This window comes from Oncorhynchus clarkii, chromosome 25 (assembly GCF_045791955.1).
Source record: "Oncorhynchus clarkii lewisi isolate Uvic-CL-2024 chromosome 25, UVic_Ocla_1.0, whole genome shotgun sequence".
In the NCBI taxonomy this organism is placed as follows: Eukaryota; Metazoa; Chordata; class Actinopteri; order Salmoniformes; family Salmonidae; genus Oncorhynchus; species Oncorhynchus clarkii.
In genome coordinates, this window is record NC_092171.1 from 35,063,435 (window position 1) to 35,085,275 (window position 21,841).

Sequence of the window (21,841 nt, forward strand, 5' to 3'; positions counted from 1 at the left end):
TCTGATCATTTATCACTCCAGTGTTAATCTGCTAAATTGTAATTATTCGCCTACCTCCTCATGCCTTTTGCACACAATGTATATAGACTCTCTTTTTTTCTACTGTGTTATTGACTTGTTAATTGTTCACTCCATGTGTAACTCTGTGTTGTCTGTTCATACTGCTATGCTTTATCTTGGCCAGGTCGCAGTTGTAAATGAGAACTTGTTCTCAACTAGCCTACCTGGTTAAATAAAGGTGAAATAAAAATATAAAACAATAAATAAAAGGTAAAACCTTCCCTCTTTCATCCTTCCTTTCTTCAGTCCTGTCAGCTGTTCATCAACGTACTGGTGGAGTCTCCCTCCATTGACTACCACATGTCCCTGGCCCAGAATGCATTGCAGGTGTGTCTGACGCACCCAGAGCTCCAGAACGAGATGTACTGTCAGCTGATTAAACAGACCAACCGCCGCACACCACACAACTCCTCCCTCACTCAGGTACGTTACACACCTCAACTCCTCCCTCACTCAGGTACGTTACACACCACACAACTCCTCCCTCACTCAGGTACGTTACACACCAGACAACTCCTCCCTCACTCAGGTACGTTACACACCACACAACTCCTCCCTCACTCAGGTACCTTACACACCTCACCTCCTCCCTCACTCAGGTACGTTACACACCCCAACTCCTCCCTGACTCAGGTACGTTACACACCACACAACTCCTCCCTCACTCAGGTACGTTACACACCACACAACTCCTCCCTCACTCAGGTACGTTACACACCTCAACTCTTCCCTCACTCAGGTATGTTACACACCTCAAGTCCTCCCTCACTCAGCTACATTACACACCTCAACTCCTCCCTCACTCAGGTACGTTACACACCTCAACTCCTCCCTCACTCAGGTACGTTACACACCTCAACACCCTCCCTCACTCAGGTACGTTACACAACTCAATTCCTCCCTCACTCAGGTACGTTACACAACTCAATTCCTCCCTCACTCAGGTACGTTACACACCTCAACTCCTCCCTCACTCAGGTACGTTACACACCTCAACTCCTCCCTCACTCAGGTACGTTACACACCTCAACTCCTCCCTCACTCAGGTACGTTACACACCTCAACTCCTCCCTCACTCAGCTACATTACACACCTCAACTCCTCCCTCACTCAGGTACGTTACACACCTCAACTCCTCCCTCACTCAGGTACGTTACACACCTCAACTCCTCCCTCACTCAGGTACGTTACACACCTCAACTCCTCCCTCACTCAGGTACATTACACACCTCAACTCCTCCCTGACTCAGGTACGTTACACACCACACAACTCCTCCCTCACTCAGGTACGTTACACACCACACAACTCCTCCCTCACTCAGGTACGTTACACACCTCAACACCCTCCCTCACTCAGGTACGTTACACAACTCAATTCCTCCCTCACTCAGGTACGTTACACACCTCAACTCCTCCCTCACTCAGGTACGTTACACACCTCAACTCCTCCCTCACTCAGGTACGTTACACACCTCAACTCCTCCCTCACTCAGCTACATTACACACCTCAACTCCTCCCTCACTCAGGTACGTTACACACCTCAACTCCTCCCTCACTCAGGTACGTTACACACCTCAACTCCTCCCTCACTCAGGTACGTTACACACCTCAACTCCTCCCTCACTCAGGTACATTACACACCTCAACTCCTCCCTCACTCAGGTACGTTACACACCTCAACTCCTCCCTCACTCAGGTACGTTACACACCTCAACACCCTCCCTCACTCAGGTACGTTACACACCTCAACTCCTCCCTCACTCAGGTACGTTACACACCTCAACTCCTCCCTCACTCAGGTACGTTACACACCTCAACTCCTCCCTCACTCAGGTACGTTACACACCTCAACTCCTCCCTCACTCAGCTACATTACACACCTCAACTCCTCCCTCACTCAGCTACATTACACACCTCAACTCCTCCCTCACTCAGGTACGTTACACACCTCAACACCTCCCTCACTCAGGTACGTTACACACCTCAACTCCTCCCTCACTCAGGTACGTTACACACCTCAACTCCTCCCTCACTCATGTCCGTATAAGCCTGGCCCTGAAGCTGAAATTACCCCCTAGTCCCTACTTCCTAGTCCCTACCCCCTAGTCCCTACCTCCTAGTCCCTACCCCCTAGTCCCTACTTCCTAGTCCCTACCCCCTAGTCCCTACCTCCTAGTCCCTACCTCCTAGTCCCTACCACCTAGTCCCTACCCCCAAGTCGTTACCCCCTAAGCACTTGTGGAGATCTGAGAGGATTCAATAGGTATGAGTAATATGACTACAATAACAGCTGGTCTTTCAGAAGCAAAGAGGGAGGTTCAGCGTTATTGTTTATTCCTCCCACGTATCACTGTATCTAGGGATGTTGTGTTACCTGTCATAGTTAGTTTTTTTCTCAGGTATTGTTTACATTGTAGTGATCTGCCTGTCTGTCTGTCTGTCTGTCTGTCTGTCTGTCTGTCTGTCTGTCTGTCTGTCTGTCTGTCCTCTCCTCAGTGCTGGCAGCTGTTGGCTGTGTGTGTGGCTCTCTTTCTGCCTCAGCAACACTTCCTGTGGTACCTCAGACAGTATCTGCAGCGTCATGCAGACCCCAGGTACACACACACCATCCTTACTTTCCTCAGCAGAAAACATCAAACCTTCACAATGATGACCCCCCCCCCCCCCCCCTCTCTCTTTCTCTCTCTGTCTGTCTGTCCGGCTGTCTCTCACTCTCTCTCTCTCTGTATCTCTCTCACACACTCTGTCTCTCTGCATCTCTCTGTCTCCATGTGTGTAGGAGTGAGGTGGGGAAGTATGCTGTGTACTGTCAGAGGTCTGTAGAGCGTACCCTGCAGAATGGAGAGAGAGAGGCAAAACCATCACGTATGGAGGTCCTGTCTATCCTGCTGAGGAACCCTTACCACCACTCACTACCCTTCAGCATCCCTGTCCACTTTATGAACATCACCTACCAGGTAACACAGACACACACCTACCAGGTAACCCACACACACTCACCTACCAGGTAACACAGACACACACCTACCAGATAACCCACACACACTCACCTACCAGGTAACACAGACACACACCTACCAGGTAACCCACACACACTCACCTACCAGGTAATACAGACACACTAACCTACCAGGTAACACAGACACACACCTACCAGGTAACCCACACACACTCACCTACCAGGTAACACAGACATACACCTACAAGATAACACAGACACACTTACCTATGAAGAAACACAGACACACTAACCTACCAGGTAACACAGACACACCTACCAGGTAACACAGACACACTCACCTACCAGGTAACACAGACACACCTACCCGGTAACCCAGCAAACTCACCTACCAGGTAACACAGACACTCACCTACCAGGTAACACAGACACACTAACCTACCAGGTAACACAGACACACTAACTTACCAAGTAACACAGACACACCTACCAGGCAACACAGACACACCTACCAGGTAACCCACACACACTCACCTACCAGGTAACACAGACACACTAACCTACCAGGTAACACAGGCACTCACCTACCAGGTAACACAGACACACTAACCTACCAGGTAACACAGACACACTAATCTACCAGGTAACCCACACACACTAACCTACCAATTAACACAGACACACACCTACCAGGTAACACAGACACATTTCAGTAATACTTTTTCAGTGAGCCCTCCTGTCCAGTCCTGTCTCCTAGGTGGTGGGGTTCAATAGTTCCTCCACCCACACACCCACACAATCACACATCCGCATGCACACAAACACACACACACATACCCACACAATCACACATCCGCATGCACACAAACACACACACCCACACAATCACACATCCGCATGCACACAAACACACACACAACCACAGAGTCACACACATTCACACACACTTGTCATTCATGCCATGTCTCAGTGACCCCCATCCCGTCCTACCTGTCCTTTAGGTGGTAGGCTTCGATGGCTCCACCACAGTAGACGAGTTCCTGAGCACCCTGACCCAGAGGGTGGGCATGAGGAAACCACACCTGTCAGGCTTCGCTCTCTTCACTGACGACCCCTCAGCGAGAGACCTGGAGCACTGCCTGCAGCCCAGCGTCAAAGTACGTGTGGACCAACACTCGCTCATGACTGTAGCTGGCCATGGATTGCAGCACACACAACCTCACGTGTTAGTGAATAATTAGGGAATAATGTACGAGGGACCAGGGTCTGCCTGTTAACTGACTGACCTCTCACCCCTGCCAACAGATCTGTGATGTCATCTCCAAGTGGGAACAGGCCCTGAAAGAACTGCATCCTGGGAAATACGAGGGCACACGCATCGTCCGTCTGATGTACAAGAGCAGGTAGGATTGACCTTGTTTTAGTTGACTCCATCCATAGAGATGAAGACCAGCTGATGACATCATGCGTTGACCAGTGTGACGTCTGTTGTGTAGGTTGTGTTTCCGGGCCCAGGCTAAAGGAGAGACAGAGCGTGAGCGCCTCCTGCTGACCTACCAGGTGAATGACGAGGTCCACCAGGGACACTTCCCTGTCAACAAGGAGCTGGCTCTGGAGGTGGCTGCTCTCATGGCACAGGTGGGCAGTGGTTTTGGAGAGGAGAGGGGCATTATGGTTACGGTAGTACATGGTGCTGGAGGGATGGAGGGGACTGACGGGGACAGTATGAGGGGTACAGGTGTGTGTGTCTTGGGTTATGCTGTGTGAACAGCAGATGATATACCTGCATGTTAAGGTTTGTTTGTGACCACAATGGTCTTTCACCTTGTTGTGTAATTTTCTATTATTTAGTTTTTCCACACGTGTGTTTTTAAAATTGTCAGACAAAAATAACTACAAATAGAAAAATGTATAATAAAACAAATAGTTAAAATGAAACTCCCTCCCCAGGTGGAGCATGGGGATCTGGACCGTCCAGCCCCCTCCTCTGCTAGCTGCAGCTCTCCTCAGCCCAAAACCCAACAAATCCTCCTACAGGCCCTGGGACGCTTCTACCCCAAGCACTACAAACAAGACTGTAGCATTGACCAGCTCAGGTAATAATGGAAACACACCCACACACACACATTCCCCCACCCACCCACCCACCCACGCACACACACACAACCACCCATGCACACACACCCACATACACACACACCCACCCACACCCACACCCACTTGACAAAAAGGGAGCTAAATTTGCTCTCCTGTTATTTATTCAATAATGAGTTATAAACTACTTACAAATTAATAATTGATCCTCTATCTCCCCTCAGAGATCTATCGGAGCGTCTGGCCACTAAGTGGTCAGTCCTGCGCGGCTGCAGTGCCTCAGAGTGTGTCAGAATCTACCTGACCGTTGCTAGGAAGTGGCCGTTGTTCGGTGCCAAGCTCTTCCATGCTAAGGTTAGTGGGAATGGAACAAGACCGAAAAAACATTCCAGCTTTCCTGAATCTGTATTCTATCAGAAGTGTCCAGTATAGAGTGTATGTAGTGCTGTATGTTTACAGCTTTAGCTGAATCTGTATTCTATCAGAAGTGTCCAGTATAGAGTGTATGTGGTGCTGTATGTTTACAGCTTTAGCTGAATCTGTATTCTACCAGAAGTGTCCAGTATAGAGTGTATGTTTACAGCTTTAGTTGAATCTGAGTTCGGTGTCTCCAGCGACTTGGAAGATATCTCTATAATAAAATAGATGTTGTGGTCCTCTTTCCTTTTGACAGGCCTGCTATTTCAGTATTTACTCAGAGCAGAGCCCCATTCCAATAGAAACCTATGTTAATGCAGATATACCTGTATCTAGTATTATCTGTGTGTCTACAAAAGTCCATACCTCTACCCTGTCTCTGTCTGCAGCCTTTACCCCTGTCGTCTGTAGAGCAGTCCCAGGTCTGGCTAGCTGTCAATGAGGATGGACTGTGTGTGCTTGACTATACCATGGTAAGTGTCTGTTTAGGTAGCTGTTTGTACGTCTGCTTCCTTAGCGCATTTACCATAGTTCAAGTGATGATGCAAAGGTTTCATAGCATGCTGGCCTAAAATCCAACTAATATGTGGTATTACTGGTACTAAATGTGTCCAGAAGAGGGCGTATTTCAGTGATTCAGTAGTGATCAAGGGACTGCCATCAGAAGTGAGCTCTAGATATCTGAATAGAATATTTCAATATCATTACTAATTATGAAAACAAAATCAAAGCCAAGGCAGCAACCTCTCAGAATCCAACCAGACTTTTATCGTTTTGTTATTCTTGTTCTATTTTTCAGGTTAAAAAAGTATTTGATTCTGAGCACTCAGACTTAAGGTTTGGGATTTATATTAAGTCTTTGCCGGTGTGGCTGTGGCCAGGACACAGAGACTTGTTGAACTACTGGTGTGGAATGATTTTCTGCTACAATGTTTGAAACACCAGATCCCCACCGGGAAACAGAAACTGGTCAACGCCAACCTCTGATTTGACACTCATACCCGGGTTCATATACTATTTGAAATCAGTTCAAATACTTAAGTGGGACTTGATTGACCTTGCCTGGGTTAAAGGAAACAAAAAAATATATAAAAAAGTGCTAATCCCGCCCATCTGACACTCATGGCAGGCTAGAACAAACACTTAATGTATTTGAAAGATTCCAAATAGTATTTGAACCCATGTCTGGGTCTACCCAGAGAGATCCAAACGTTGACTGAGATATAAACAAAGTTAGACCTAAAACACTATAATTATCTTACCCTTATTCCTCCAAGTCTTTTGAAGTAAAGCAGCAGAAATAATGTTGTGCTGCTACATTGCTTCTTGCTGAATTTGCCTCTTGAGAAAACAATAACACGAAACCAATTTCCGAAACAAGGATCTTGTGGCCTGTATCAGGAAGAGAGATGACATATAGAATGTATTATACAAGAGACAAAATTCACAAATTCGACAGCACAACGACAGAGTCATGTCTCAAGTGTAAAACTAATAATGACTCAACAAGCCATGCTTTCTGGGAATGCTACGAAGTCCAGACGTTGTGGGTGGAGCTAGAAAGTTGGCTGTCAGAAGTATTACAATGTCAACACACTTTTAATCTGTCTGCATATTTCAAAACATGGCATATAGGGGTGTAGTGAGATACACAATGGGCTGGATGATTCTCTTCTCATCACTCATCTTGAAAAAACATATATAAAAAACATGGAAGTCAATCAATCCGCCATCATTAACACAATGGAAAAATCTAATGATTTATTATTGAAATAGAATGGGCGACCGAGAAAAACCAATTGGTACAATTTAAGGCCAAGTGGCAAACAGTAATGCAGGCACTAGGGATGGAGGTGTGACCAGGCACTAGGGATGGAGGTGTGGCCAGGCACTAGGGATGGAGGTGTGACCAGGCACTAGGGATGGAGGTCTGACTAGGGATGGAGGCACTAGGGATGGAGGTGTGACCAGGCACTAGGGATGGAGGTGTGACTAGGGATGGAGGCACTAGGGATGGAGGTGTGACCAGGCACTAGGGATGGAGGTGTGGCCAGGCACTAGGGATGGAGGTGTGACCAGGCATTAGGGATGGAGGTGTGACCAGGCACTAGGGATGGAGGTGTGGCCAGGCACTAAGGATGGAGGTGTGGCCAGGCACTAGGGATGGAGGTGTGGCCAGGCACTAGGGATGGAGGTGTTGCCAGGCACTAGAGATGGAGGTGTGACCAGGCACTAGGGATGGAGGTGTGACCAGGCACTAGGGATGGAGGTGTGGCCAGGCACTAGAGATGGAGGTGTGACCAGGCACTAGGGATGGAGGTGTGACCAGGCACTAGGGATGGAGGTGTGACCAGGCACTAGGGATGGAGGTGTGGCCAGGCACTAGGGATGGAGGTGTGACCAGGCACTAGGGATGGAGGTGTGACCAGGCACTAGGGATGGATGTGTGGCCAGGCACTAGGGATGGAGGTGTGGCCAGGCACTAGGGATGGAGGTGTGACCAGGCACTAGGGATGGAGGTGTGACCAGGCACTAGGGATGGAGGTGTGACCAGGCACTAGGGATGGAGGTGTGGCCAGGCACTAGGGATGGAGGTGTGACTAGGGATGGAGGCACTAGGGATGGAGGTGTGACCAGGCACTAGGGATGGAGGTGTGACCAGGCACTAGGGATGGAGGTGTGACCAGGCACTAGGGATGGAGGTGTGGCCAGGCACTAAGGATGGAGGTGTGGCCAGGCACTAGGGATGGAGGTGTGGCCAGGCACTAGGGATGGAGGTGTTGCCAGGCACTAGAGATGGAGGTGTGACCAGGCACTAGGGATGGAGGTTTGGCCAGGCACTAGAGATGGAGGTGTGACCAGGCACTAGGGATGGAGGTGTGACCAGGCACTAGGGATGGAGGTGCGACCAGGCACTAGGGATGGAGGTGTGGCCAGGCACTAGGGATGGAGGTGTGACCAGGCACTAGGGATGGAGGTGTGACCAGGCACTAGGGATGGAGGTGTGGCCAGGCACTAGGGATGGAGGTGTGGCCAGGCACTAGGGATGGAGGTGTGGCCAGGCACTAGGGATGGAGGTGTGACCAGGCACTAGGGATGGAGGTGTCACCAGGCACTAGGGATGGAGGTGTGGCCAGGCACTAGGGATGGAGGTGTGACTAGGGATGGAGGCACTAGGGATGGAGGTGTGACCAGGCACTAGGGATGGAGGTGTGACCAGGCACTAGGGATGGAGGTCTGACCAGGCACTAGGGATGGAGGTGTGACCAGGCACTAGGGATGGAGGTCTGACTAGGGATGGAGGTGTGGCCAGGCACTAGGGATGGAGGTGTGACCAGGCACTAGGGATGGAGGTGTGACCAGGCACTAGAGATGGAGGTGTGACCAGTCACTAGGGATGGAGGTGTGGCCAGGCACTAGGGATGGAGGTGTGACCAGGCACTAGGGATGGAGGTGTGACCAGGCACTAGAGATGGAGGTGTGACCAGTCACTAGGGATGGAGGTGTGGCCAGGCACTAGGGATGGAGGTGTGACCAGGCACTAGGGATGGAGGTGTGGCCAGGCACTAGGGATGGAGGTGTGGCCAGGCACTAGGGATGGAGGTGTGACCAGGCACTAGAGATGGAGGTGTGGCCAGGCACTAGGGATGGAGGTGTGACCAGGCACTAGAGATGGAGGTGTGACCAGGCACTAGGGATGGAGGTGTGACCAGGCACTAGGGATGGAGGTGTGACCAGGCACTAGGGATGGAGGTGTGGCCAGGCACTAGGGATGGAGGTGTGACCAGGCACTAGGGATGGAGGTGTGACCAGGCACTAGGGATGGAGGTGTGGCCAGGCACTAAGGATGGAGGTGTGGCCAGGCACTAGGGATGGAGGTGTGGCCAGGCACTAGGGATGGAGGTGTTGCCAGGCACTAGAGATGGAGGTGTGACCAGGCACTAGGGATGGAGGTGTGACCAGGCACTAGGGATGGAGGTTTGGCCAGGCACTAGAGATGGAGGTGTGACCAGGCACTAGGGATGGAGGTGTGACCAGGCACTAGGGATGGAGGTGTGACCAGGCACTAGGGATGGAGGTGTGGCCAGGCACTAGGGATGGAGGTGTGACCAGGCACTAGGGATGGAGGTGTGACCAGGCACTAGGGATGGAGGTGTGGCCAGGCACTAGGGATGGAGGTGTGACCAGGCACTAGGGATGGAGGTGTGGCCAGGCACTAGGGATGGAGGTGTGACCAGGCACTAAGGATGGAGGTGTGGCCAGGCACTAGGGATGGAGGTGTGGCCAGGCACTAGGGATGGAGGTGTTGCCAGGCACTAGGGATGGAGGTGTGACCAGGCACTAGGGATGGAGGTGTGACCAGGCACTAGGGATGGAGGTGTGGCCAGGCACTAGAGATGGAGGTGTGACCAGGCACTAGGGATGGAGGTGTGACCAGGCACTGGGGATGGAGGTGTGACCAGGCACTAGGGATGGAGGTGTGGCCAGGCACTAGGGATGGAGGTGTGACCAGGCACTAGGGATGGAGGTGTGACCAGGCACTAGGGATGGATGTGTGGCCAGGCACTAGGGATGGAGGTGTGGCCAGGCACTAGGGATGGAGGTGTGGCCAGGCACTAGGGATGGAGGTGTGACCAGGCACTAGGGATGGAGGTGTGACCAGGCACTAGGGATGGAGGTGTGGCCAGGCACTAGGGATGGAGGTGTGACTAGGGATGGAGGCACTAGGGATGGAGGTGTGACCAGGCACTAGGGATGGAGGTGTGACCAGGCACTAGGGATGGAGGTGTGACCAGGCACTAGGGATGGAGGTGTGGCCAGGCACTACGGATGGAGGTGTGGCCAGGCACTAGGGATGGAGGTGTGGCCAGGCACTAGGGATGGAGGTGTTGCCAGGCACTAGAGATGGAGGTGTGACCAGGCACTAGGGATGGAGGTGTGACCAGGCTCTAGGGATGGAGGTTTGGCCAGGCACTAGAGATGGAGGTGTGACCAGGCACTAGGGATGGAGGTGTGACCAGGCACTAGGGATGGAGGTGCGACCAGGCACTAGGGATGGAGGTGTGGCCAGGCACTAGGGATGGAGGTGTGACCAGGCACTAGGGATGGAGGTGTGACCAGGCACTAGGGATGGAGGTGTGGCCAGGCACTAGGGATGGAGGTGTGGCCAGGCAATAGGGATGGAGGTGTGGCCAGGCACTAGGGATGGAGGTGTGACCAGGCACTAGGGATGGAGGTGTCACCAGGCACTAGGGATGGAGGTGTGGCCAGGCACTAGGGATGGAGGTGTGACTAGGGATGGAGGCACTAGGGATGGAGGTGTGACCAGGCACTAGGGATGGAGGTGTGACCAGGCACTAGGGATGGAGGTCTGACCAGGCACTAGGGATGGAGGTGTGACCAGGCACTAGGGATGGAGGTCTGACTAGGGATGGAGGTGTGGCCAGGCACTAGGGATGGAGGTGTGACCAGGCACTAGGGATGGAGGTGTGACCAGGCACTAGAGATGGAGGTGTGACCAGTCACTAGGGATGGAGGTGTGGCCAGGCACTAGGGATGGAGGTGTGACCAGGCACTAGGGATGGAGGTGTGGCCAGGCACTAGGGATGGAGGTGTGGCCAGGCACTAGGGATGGAGGTGTGACCAGGCACTAGAGATGGAGGTGTGGCCAGGCACTAGGGATGGAGGTGTGACCAGGCACTAGAGATGGAGGTGTGACCAGGCACTAGGGATGGAGGTGTGACCAGGCACTAGGGATGGAGGTGTGACCAGGCACTAGGGATGGAGGTGTGGCCAGGCACTAGGGATGGAGGTGTGACCAGGCACTAGGGATGGAGGTGTGACCAGGCACTAGGGATGGAGGTGTGGCCAGGCACTAAGGATGGAGGTGTGGCCAGGCACTAGAGATGGAGGTGTGGCCAGGCACTAGGGATGGAGGTGTTGCCAGGCACTAGAGATGGAGGTGTGACCAGGCACTAGGGATGGAGGTGTGACCAGGCACTAGGGATGGAGGTGTGACCAGGCACTAGGGATGGAGGTGTGACCAGGCACTAGGGATGGAGGTGTGGCCAGGCACTAGGGATGGAGGTGTGACCAGGCACTAGGGATGGAGGTGTGACCAGGCACTAGGGATGGAGGTGTGACCAGGCACTAGGGATGGAGGTGTGGCCAGGCACTAGGGATGGAGGTGTGACCAGGCACTAGGGATGGCCAGGCACTAGAGATGGAGGTGTGACCAGGCACTAGGGATGGAGGTGTGGCCAGGCACTAGGGATGGAGGTGTGGCCAGGCACTAGGGATGGAGGTGTGGCCAGGCACTAGGGATGGCCAGGCACTAGGGATGGAGGTGTGACCAGGCACTAGGGATGGAGGTGTCACCAGGCAATAGGGATGGAGGTGTGCACCAGGCACTAGCACTAGGGATGGAGGTGTGACCAGGCACTAGGGATGGAGGTGTGACCAGGCACTAGGGATGGAGGTGTGACCAGGCACTAGGGATGGAGGTGTGGCCAGGCACTAGGGATGGAGGTGTGGACCAGGCACTAGGGATGGAGGTGTGTGCCAGGCACTAGGGATGGAGGTGTGGCCAGGCACTAGGGATGGAGGTGTGGCCAGGCACTAGGGATGGAGGTGTGATGGAGGTGTGGCCAGGCACTAGGGATGGAGGTGTGACCAGGCACTAGGGATGGAGGTGTGGCCAGGCACTAGGGATGGAGGTGTGTGGCCAGGCACTAGGGATGGAGGTGTGCACTAGAGATGGAGGTGTGACCAGGCACTAGGGATGGAGGTGTGACCAGGCACTAGGGATGGAGGTGTGACCAGGCACTAGGGATGGAGGTGTGACCAGGCACTAGGGATGGAGGTGTGGCCAGGCACTAGGGATGGAGGTGTGACTAGGGATGGAGGCACTAGGGATGGAGGTGTGACCAGGCACTAGGGATGGAGGTGTGACCAGGCACTAGGGATGGAGGTGTGACCAGGCACTAGGGATGGAGGTGTGACCAGGCACTAGAGATGGAGGTGTGGCCAGGCACTAGGGATGGAGGTGTGACCAGGCACTAGAGATGGAGGTGTGACCAGGCACTAGGGATGGAGGTGTGACCAGGCACTAGGGATGGAGGTGTTGCCAGGCACTAGAGATGGAGGTGTGACCAGGCACTAGGGATGGAGGTGTGACCAGGCACTAGGGATGGAGGTGTGACCAGGCACTAGGGATGGAGGTGTGACCAGGCACTAGGGATGGAGGTGTGGCCAGGCACTAGGGATGGAGGTGTGACCAGGCACTAGGGATGGAGGTGTGACCAGGCACTAGGGATGGAGGTGTGACCAGGCACTAGGGATGGAGGTGTGGCCAGGCACTAAGGATGGAGGTGTGGCCAGGCACTAGGGATGGAGGTGTGGCCAGGCACTAGGGATGGAGGTGTTGCCAGGCACTAGAGATGGAGGTGTGACCAGGCACTAGGGATGGAGGTGTGACCAGGCACTAGGGATGGAGGTGTGGCCAGGCACTAGAGATGGAGGTGTGACCAGGCACTAGGGATGGAGGTGTGACCAGGCACTAGGGATGGAGGTGTGACCAGGCACTAGGGATGGAGGTGTGGCCAGGCACTAGGGATGGAGGTGTGACCAGGCACTAGGGATGGAGGTGTTGCCAGGCACTAGGGATGGAGGTGTGACCAGGCACTAGGGATGGAGGTGTTGCCAGGCACTAGAGATGGAGGTGTGACCAGGCACTAGGGATGGAGGTGTGACCAGGCACTAGGGATGGAGGTTTGGCCAGGCACTAGAGATGGAGGTGTGACCAGGCACTAGGGATGGAGGTGTGACCAGGCACTAGGGATGGAGGTGTGACCAGGCACTAGGGATGGAGGTGTGGCCAGGCACTAGGGATGGAGGTGTGACCAGGCACTAGGGATGGAGGTGTGACCAGGCACTAGGGATGGAGGTGTGGCCAGGCACTAGGGATGGAGGTGTGACCAGGCACTAGGGATGGAGGTGTGGCCAGGCACTAGGGATGGAGGTGTGACTAGGGATGGAGGCACTAGGGATGGAGGTGTGACCAGGCACTAGGGATGGAGGTCTGACCAGGCACTAGGGATGGAGGTGTGACCAGGCACTAGGGATGGAGGTGTGGCCAGGCACTAAGGATGGAGGTGTGGCCAGGCACTAGGGATGGAGGTGTGGCCAGGCACTAGGGATGGAGGTGTTGCCAGGCACTAGAGATGGAGGTGTGACCAGGCACTAGGGATGGAGGTGTGACCAGGCACTAGGGATGGAGGTTTGGCCAGGCACTAGAGATGGAGGTGTGACCAGGCACTAGGGATGGAGGTGTGACCAGGCACTAGGGATGGAGGTGCGACCAGGCACTAGGGATGGAGGTGTGGCCAGGCACTAGGGATGGAGGTGTGACCAGGCACTAGGGATGGAGGTGTGACCAGGCACTAGGGATGGAGGTGTGGCCAGGCACTAGGGATGGAGGTGTGGCCAGGCAATAGGGATGGAGGTGTGGCCAGGCACTAGGGATGGAGGTGTGACCAGGCACTAGGGATGGAGGTGTCACCAGGCACTAGGGATGGAGGTGTGGCCAGGCACTAGGGATGGAGGTGTGACTAGGGATGGAGGCACTAGGGATGGAGGTGTGACCAGGCACTAGGGATGGAGGTGTGACCAGGCACTAGGGATGGAGGTCTGACCAGGCACTAGGGATGGAGGTGTGACCAGGCACTAGGGATGGAGGTCTGACTAGGGATGGAGGTGTGGCCAGGCACTAGGGATGGAGGTGTGACCAGGCACTAGGGATGGAGGTGTGACCAGGCACTAGAGATGGAGGTGTGACCAGTCACTAGGGATGGAGGTGTGGCCAGGCACTAGGGATGGAGGTGTGACCAGGCACTAGGGATGGAGGTGTGGCCAGGCACTAGGGATGGAGGTGTGGCCAGGCACTAGGGATGGAGGTGTGACCAGGCACTAGAGATGGAGGTGTGGCCAGGCACTAGGGATGGAGGTGTGACCAGGCACTAGAGATGGAGGTGTGACCAGGCACTAGGGATGGAGGTGTGACCAGGCACTAGGGATGGAGGTGTGACCAGGCACTAGGGATGGAGGTGTGGCCAGGCACTAGGGATGGAGGTGTGACCAGGCACTAGGGATGGAGGTGTGACCAGGCACTAGGGATGGAGGTGTGGCCAGGCACTAAGGATGGAGGTGTGGCCAGGCACTAGAGATGGAGGTGTGGCCAGGCACTAGGGATGGAGGTGTTGCCAGGCACTAGAGATGGAGGTGTGACCAGGCACTAGGGATGGAGGTGTGACCAGGCACTAGGGATGGAGGTGTGACCAGGCACTAGGGATGGAGGTGTGACCAGGCACTAGGGATGGAGGTGTGGCCAGGCACTAGGGATGGAGGTGTGACCAGGCACTAGGGATGGAGGTGTGACCAGGCACTAGGGATGGAGGTGTGACCAGGCACTAGGGATGGAGGTGTGGCCAGGCACTAAGGATGGAGGTGTGGCCAGGCACTAGGGATGGAGGTGTGGCCAGGCACTAGGGATGGAGGTGTGGCCAGGCACTAGGGATGGAGGTGTTGCCAGGCACTAGAGATGGAGGTGTGACCAGGCACTAGGGATGGAGGTGTGACCAGGCACTAGGGATGGAGGTTTGGCCAGGCACTAGAGATGGAGGTGTGACCAGGCACTAGGGATGGAGGTGTGACCAGGCACTAGGGATGGAGGTGTGACCAGGCACTAGGGATGGAGGTGTGGCCAGGCACTAGGGATGGAGGTGTGGCCAGGCACTAGGGATGGAGGTGTGGCCAGGCACTAGGGATGGAGGTGTGACCAGGCACTAGGGATGGAGGTGTCACCAGGCAATAGGGATGGAGGTGTGGCCAGGCACTAGGGATGGAGGTGTGACTAGGGATGGAGGCACTAGGGATGGAGGTGTGACCAGGCACTAGGGATGGAGGTGTGACCAGGCACTAGGGATGGAGGTGTGACCAGGCACTAGGGATGGAGGTGTGACCAGGCACTAGAGATGGAGGTGTGACCAGTCACTAGGGATGGAGGTGTGGCCAGGCACTAGGGATGGAGGTGTGACCAGGCACTAGGGATGGAGGTGTGGCCAGGCACTAGGGATGGAGGTGTGGCCAGGCACTAGGGATGGAGGTGTGACCAGGCACTAGAGATGGAGGTGTGGCCAGGCACTAGGGATGGAGGTGTGACCAGGCACTAGAGATGGAGGTGTGACCAGGCACTAGGGATGGAGGTGTGACCAGGCACTAGGGATGGAGGTGTGACCAGGCACTAGGGATGGAGGTGTGGCCAGGCACTAGGGATGGAGGTGTGACCAGGCACTAGGGATGGAGGTGTGGCCAGGCACTAAGGATGGAGGTGTGGCCAGGCACTAGAGATGGAGGTGTGGCCAGGCACTAGAGATGGAGGTGTGGCCAGGCACTAGGGATGGAGGTGTTGCCAGGCACTAGAGATGGAGGTGTGACCAGGCACTAGGGATGGAGGTGTGACCAGGCACTAGGGATGGAGGTGTGACCAGGCACTAGGGATGGAGGTGTGACCAGGCACTAGGGATGGAGGTGTGGCCAGGCACTAGGGATGGAGGTGTGACTAGGGATGGAGGCACTAGGGATGGAGGTGTGACCAGGCACTAGGGATGGAGGTGTGACCAGGCACTAGGGATGGAGGTGTGACCAGGCACTAGGGATGGAGGTGTGACCAGGCACTAGAGATGGAGGTGTGGCCAGGCACTAGGGATGGAGGTGTGACCAGGCACTAGAGATGGAGGTGTGACCAGGCACTAGGGATGGAGGTGTGACCAGGCACTAGGGATGGAGGTGTTGCCAGGCACTAGAGATGGAGGTGTGACCAGGCACTAGGGATGGAGGTGTGACCAGGCACTAGGGATGGAGGTGTGACCAGGCACTAGGGATGGAGGTGTGACCAGGCACTAGGGATGGAGGTGTGGCCAGGCACTAGGGATGGAGGTGTGACCAGGCACTAGGGATGGAGGTGTGACCAGGCACTAGGGATGGAGGTGTGACCAGGCACTAGGGATGGAGGTGTGGCCAGGCACTAAGGATGGAGGTGTGGCCAGGCACTAGGGATGGAGGTGTGGCCAGGCACTAGGGATGGAGGTGTTGCCAGGCACTAGAGATGGAGGTGTGACCAGGCACTAGGGATGGAGGTGTGACCAGGCACTAGGGATGGAGGTTTGGCCAGGCACTAGAGATGGAGGTGTGACCAGGCACTAGGGATGGAGGTGTGACCAGGCACTAGGGATGGAGGTGTGACCAGGCACTAGGGATGGAGGTGTGGCCAGGCACTAGGGATGGAGGTGTGACCAGGCACTAGGGATGGAGGTGTGACCAGGCACTAGGGATGGAGGTGTTGCCAGGCACTAGGGATGGAGGTGTGACCAGGCACTAGGGATGGAGGTGTGGCCAGGCACTAGGGATGGAGGTGTGACCAGGCACTAGGGATGGAGGTGTGACCAGGCACTAGGGATGGAGGTGTGACCAGGCACTAGGGATGGAGGTGTGGCCAGGCACTAGGGATGGAGGTGTGACCAGGCACTAGGGATGGAGGTGTGACCAGGCACTAGGGATGGAGGTGTGGCCAGGCACTAAGGATGGAGGTGTGGCCAGGCACTAGGGATGGAGGTGTGGCCAGGCACTATAGGGATGGAGGTGTTGCCAGGCACTAGAGATGGAGGTGTGACCAGGCACTAGGGATGGAGGTGTGACCAGGCACTAGGGATGGAGGTGTGACCAGGCACTAGGGATGGAGGTGTGACTAGGGATGGAGGCACTAGGGATGGAGGTGTGACCAGGCACTAGGGATGGAGGTGTGACCAGGCACTAGGGATGGAGGTGTGACCAGGCACTAGGGATGGAGGTGTGGCCAGGCACTAAGGATGGAGGTGTGGCCAGGCACTAGGGATGGAGGTGTGGCCAGGCACTAGGGATGGAGGTGTTGCCAGGCACTAGAGATGGAGGTGTGACCAGGCACTAGGGATGGAGGTGTGACCAGGCACTAGGGATGGAGGTTTGGCCAGGCACTAGAGATGGAGGTGTGACCAGGCACTAGGGATGGAGGTGTGACCAGGCACTAGGGATGGAGGTTTGGCCAGGCACTAGAGATGGAGGTGTGGCCAGGCACTAGGGATGGAGGTGTTGCCAGGCACTAGAGATGGAGGTGCGACCAGGCACTAGGGATGGAGGTGTGGCCAGGCACTAGGGATGGAGGTTTGGCCAGGCACTAGAGATGGAGGTGTGACCAGGCACTAGGGATGGAGGTGTGACCAGGCACTAGGGATGGAGGTGCGACCAGGCACTAGGGATGGAGGTGTGGCCAGGCACTAGGGATGGAGGTGTGACCAGGCACTAGGGATGGAGGTGTTGCCAGGCACTAGAGATGGAGGTGTGACCAGGCACTAGGGATGGAGGTGTGACCAGGCACTAGGGATGGAGGTGCGACCAGGCACTAGGGATGGAGGTGTGGCCAGGCACTAGGGATGGAGGTTTGGCCAGGCACTAGAGATGGAGGTGTGACCAGGCACTAGGGATGGAGGTGTGACCAGGCACTAGGGATGGAGGTGTGACCAGGCACTAGGGATGGAGGTGTGGCCAGGCACTAGGGATGGACGTGTGACCAGGCACTAGGGATGGAGGTGTGACCAGGGACTAGGGATGGAGGTGTGGCCAGGCACTAGGGATGGAGGTGTGGCCAGGCACTAGGGATGGAGGTGTGGCCAGGCACTAGGGATGGAGGTGTGACCAGGCACTAGGGATGGAGGTGTTGCCAGGCACTAGAGATGGAGGTGTGACCAGGCACTAGGGATGGAGGTGTGACCAGGCACTAGGGATGGAGGTGCGACCAGGCACTAGGGATGGAGGTGTGGCCAGGCACTAGGGATGGAGGTTTGGCCAGGCACTAGAGATGGAGGTGTGACCAGGCACTAGGGATGGAGGTGTGACCAGGCACTAGGGATGGAGGTGCGACCAGGCACTAGGGATGGAGGTGTGGCCAGGCACTAGGGATGGACGTGTGACCAGGCACTAGGGATGGAGGTGTGACCAGGGACTAGGGATGGAGGTGTGGCCAGGCACTAGGGATGGAGGTGTGGCCAGGCACTAGGGATGGAGGTGTGGCCAGGCACTAGGGATGGAGGTGTGACCAGGCACTAGGGATGGAGGTGTGGCCAGGCACTAGGGATGGAGGTGTGACTAGGGATGGAGGCACTAGGGATGGAGGTGTGACCAGGCACTAGGGATGGAGGTGTGACCAGGCACTAGGGATGGAGGTGTGACCAGGCACTAGGGATGGAGGTGTGACCAGGCACTAGGGATGGAGGTTTGGCCAGGCACTAGAGATGGAGGTGTGACCAGGCACTAGGGATGGAGGTGTGACCAGGCACTAGGGATGGAGGTGCGACCAGGCACTAGGGATGGAGGTGTGGCCAGGCACTAGGGATGGAGGTGTGACCAGGCACTAGGGATGGAGGTGTGACCAGGCACTAGGGATGGAGGTGTGGCCAGGCACTAGGGATGGAGGTGTGGCTAGGGATGGAGGCACTAGGGATGGAGGTGTGACCAGGCACTAGGGATGGAGGTGTGACCAGGCACTAGGGATGGAGGTGTGACCAGGCACTAGGGATGGAGGTGTGACCAGGCACTAGGGATGGAGGTTTGGCCAGGCACTAGAGATGGAGGTGTGACCAGGCACTAGGGATGGAGGTGTGACCAGGCACTAGGGATGGAGGTGTGGAGGTGTGGCCAGGCACTAGGGATGGAGGTGTGACCAGGCACTAGGGATGGAGGTGTGACCAGGCACTAGGGATGGAGGTGTGACCAGGCACTAGGGATGGAGGTGTGACCAGGCACTAGGGATGGAGGTGTGACCAGGCACTAGGGATGGAGGTGTGACCAGGCACTAGGGATGGAGGTGTGACCAGGCACTAGGGATGGAGGTGTGACCAGGCACTAGGGATGGAGGTGTGACCAGGCACTAGGGATGGAGGTGTGGCCAGGCACTAGGGATGGAGGTGTGACTAGGGATGGAGGCACTAGGGATGGAGGTGTGACCAGGCACTAGGGATGGAGGTGTGACCAGGCACTAGGGATGGAGGTGTGACCAGGCACTAGGGATGGAGGTGTGACCAGGCACTAGGGATGGAGGTTTGGCCAGGCACTAGAGATGGAGGTTTGGCCAGGCACTAGAGATGGAGGTGTGACCAGGCACTAGGGATGGAGGTGTGACCAGGCACTAGGGATGGAGGTGTGGACCAGGCACTAGGGATGGAGGTGTGACCAGGCACTAGATGGATGGAGGTGTGACCAGGCACTAGGGATGGAGGTGTGACCAGGCACTAGGGATGGAGGTGCGACCAGGCACTAGGGATGGAGGTGTGGACCAGGCACTAGACCAGGCACTGGAGGTGTGGACCAGGCACTAGGGATGGAGGCACTAGGGATGGAGGTGTGGCCAGGCACTAGGGATGGAGGTTTGGCCAGGCACTAGGGATGGAGGTGTGACCAGGCACTAGGGATGGAGGTGTGACCAGGCACTAGGGATGGAGGTGTGACCAGGCACTAGGGATGGAGGTGTGGCCAGGCACTAGGGATGGAGGTGTGACCAGGCACTAGGGATGGAGGTGTCACCAGGCACTAGGGATGGAGCACTAGGGATGGAGGTGTGACTAGGGATGGAGGCACTAGGGATGGAGGTGTCACCAGGCACTAGGGATGGAGGTGTGGCCAGGGCACTAGGGATGGAGGTGTGACCAGGCACTAGGGATGGAGGTTTGACCAGGCACTAGGGATGGAGGTCTGACCAGGCACTAGGGATGGAGGTGTGACCAGGCACTAGGGATGGAGGTCTGACTAGGGATGGAGGTGTGGCCAGGCACTAGGGATGGAGGTGTGACCAGGCACTAGGGATGGAGGTGTGACCAGGCACTAGAGATGGAGGTGTGACCAGGCACTAGATGGAGGTGGACCAGGCACTAGGGATGGAGGTGTGACCAGGCACTAGGGATGGAGGTGTGACCAGGCACTAGGGATGGAGGTGTGACCAGGCACTAGGGATGGAGGTGTGACCAGGCACTAGGGATGGAGGTGTGACCAGGCACTAGGGATGGAGGTGTGACCAGGCACTAGAGATGGAGGTGTGACCAGGCACTAGGGATGGAGGTGTGACCAGGCACTAGGGATGGAGGTGTGACCAGGCACTAGGGATGGAGGTGTGACCAGGCACTAGAGATGGAGGTGTGGCCAGGCACTAGGGATGGAGGTGTGACCAGGCACTAGGGATGGAGGTGTGACCAGGCACTAGGGATGGAGGTGTGGCCAGGCACAAGGGATGGAGGTGTGACCAGGCACTAGGGATGGAGGTGTGACCAGGCACTAGGGATGGAGGTGTGGCCAGGCACTAGGGATGGAGGTGTGGCCAGGCACTAGGGATGGAGGTGTGGCCAGGCACTAGGGATGGAGGTGTGACCAGGCACTAGGGATGGAGGTGTCACCAGGCACTAGGGATGGAGGTGTGGCCAGGCACTAGGGATGGAGGTGTGACTAGGGATGGAGGCACTAGGGATGGAGGTGTGACCAGGCACTAGGGATGGAGGTGTGACCAGGCACTAGGGATGGAGGTCTGACCAGGCACTAGGGATGGAGGTGTGACCAGGCACTAGGGATGGAGGTGTGGCCAGGCACTAGGGATGGAGGTGTGACTAGGGATGGAGGCACTAGGGATGGAGGTGTGGCCAGGCACTAGGGATGGAGGTGTGACCAGGCACTAGAGATGGAGGTGTGACCAGTCACTAGGGATGGAGGTGTGACCAGGCACTAGGGATGGAGGTGTGACCAGGCACTAGAGATGGAGGTGTGACCAGGCACTAGGGATGGAGGTGTGACCAGGCACTAGGGATGGAGGTGTGACCAGGCACTAGGGATGGAGGTGTGACCAGGCACTAGAGATGGAGGTGTGACCAGGCACTAGGGATGGAGGTGTGACCAGGCACTAGGGATGGAGGTGTGACCAGGCACTAGGGATGGAGGTGACCAGGCACTAGAGATGGAGGTGTGGCCAGGCACTAGGGATGGAGGTGTGACCAGGCACTAGGGATGGAGGTGTGACCAGGCACTAGGGATGGAGGTGTGGCCAGGCACTAGGGATGGAGGTGTGGCCAGGCACTAGGGATGGAGGTGTGGCCAGGCACTAGGGATGGAGGTGGCACCAGGCACTAGGGATGGAGGTGTGGCCAGGCACTAGGGATGGAGGTGTGACTAGGGATGGAGGC

General features: G+C 56.0%; 1 protein-coding gene across 1 annotated transcript in view; it reads left to right on the top strand.

Moving 5' to 3' along the window:
* The window catches only part of LOC139383898 (pleckstrin homology domain-containing family H member 1-like), an 80,172-nt gene that overhangs the window by 42,014 nt on the left and 16,317 nt on the right, over positions 1-21,841 (top strand). Inside the window, 9 exon segments of the mRNA XM_071128502.1 lie at positions 307-483; positions 2,558-2,655; positions 2,841-3,018; positions 4,022-4,177; positions 4,326-4,423; positions 4,517-4,658; positions 4,971-5,116; positions 5,339-5,468; positions 5,921-6,004. Coding sequence (XP_070984603.1) covers positions 307-483; positions 2,558-2,655; positions 2,841-3,018; positions 4,022-4,177; positions 4,326-4,423; positions 4,517-4,658; positions 4,971-5,116; positions 5,339-5,468; positions 5,921-6,004 — 1,209 coding nt within the window.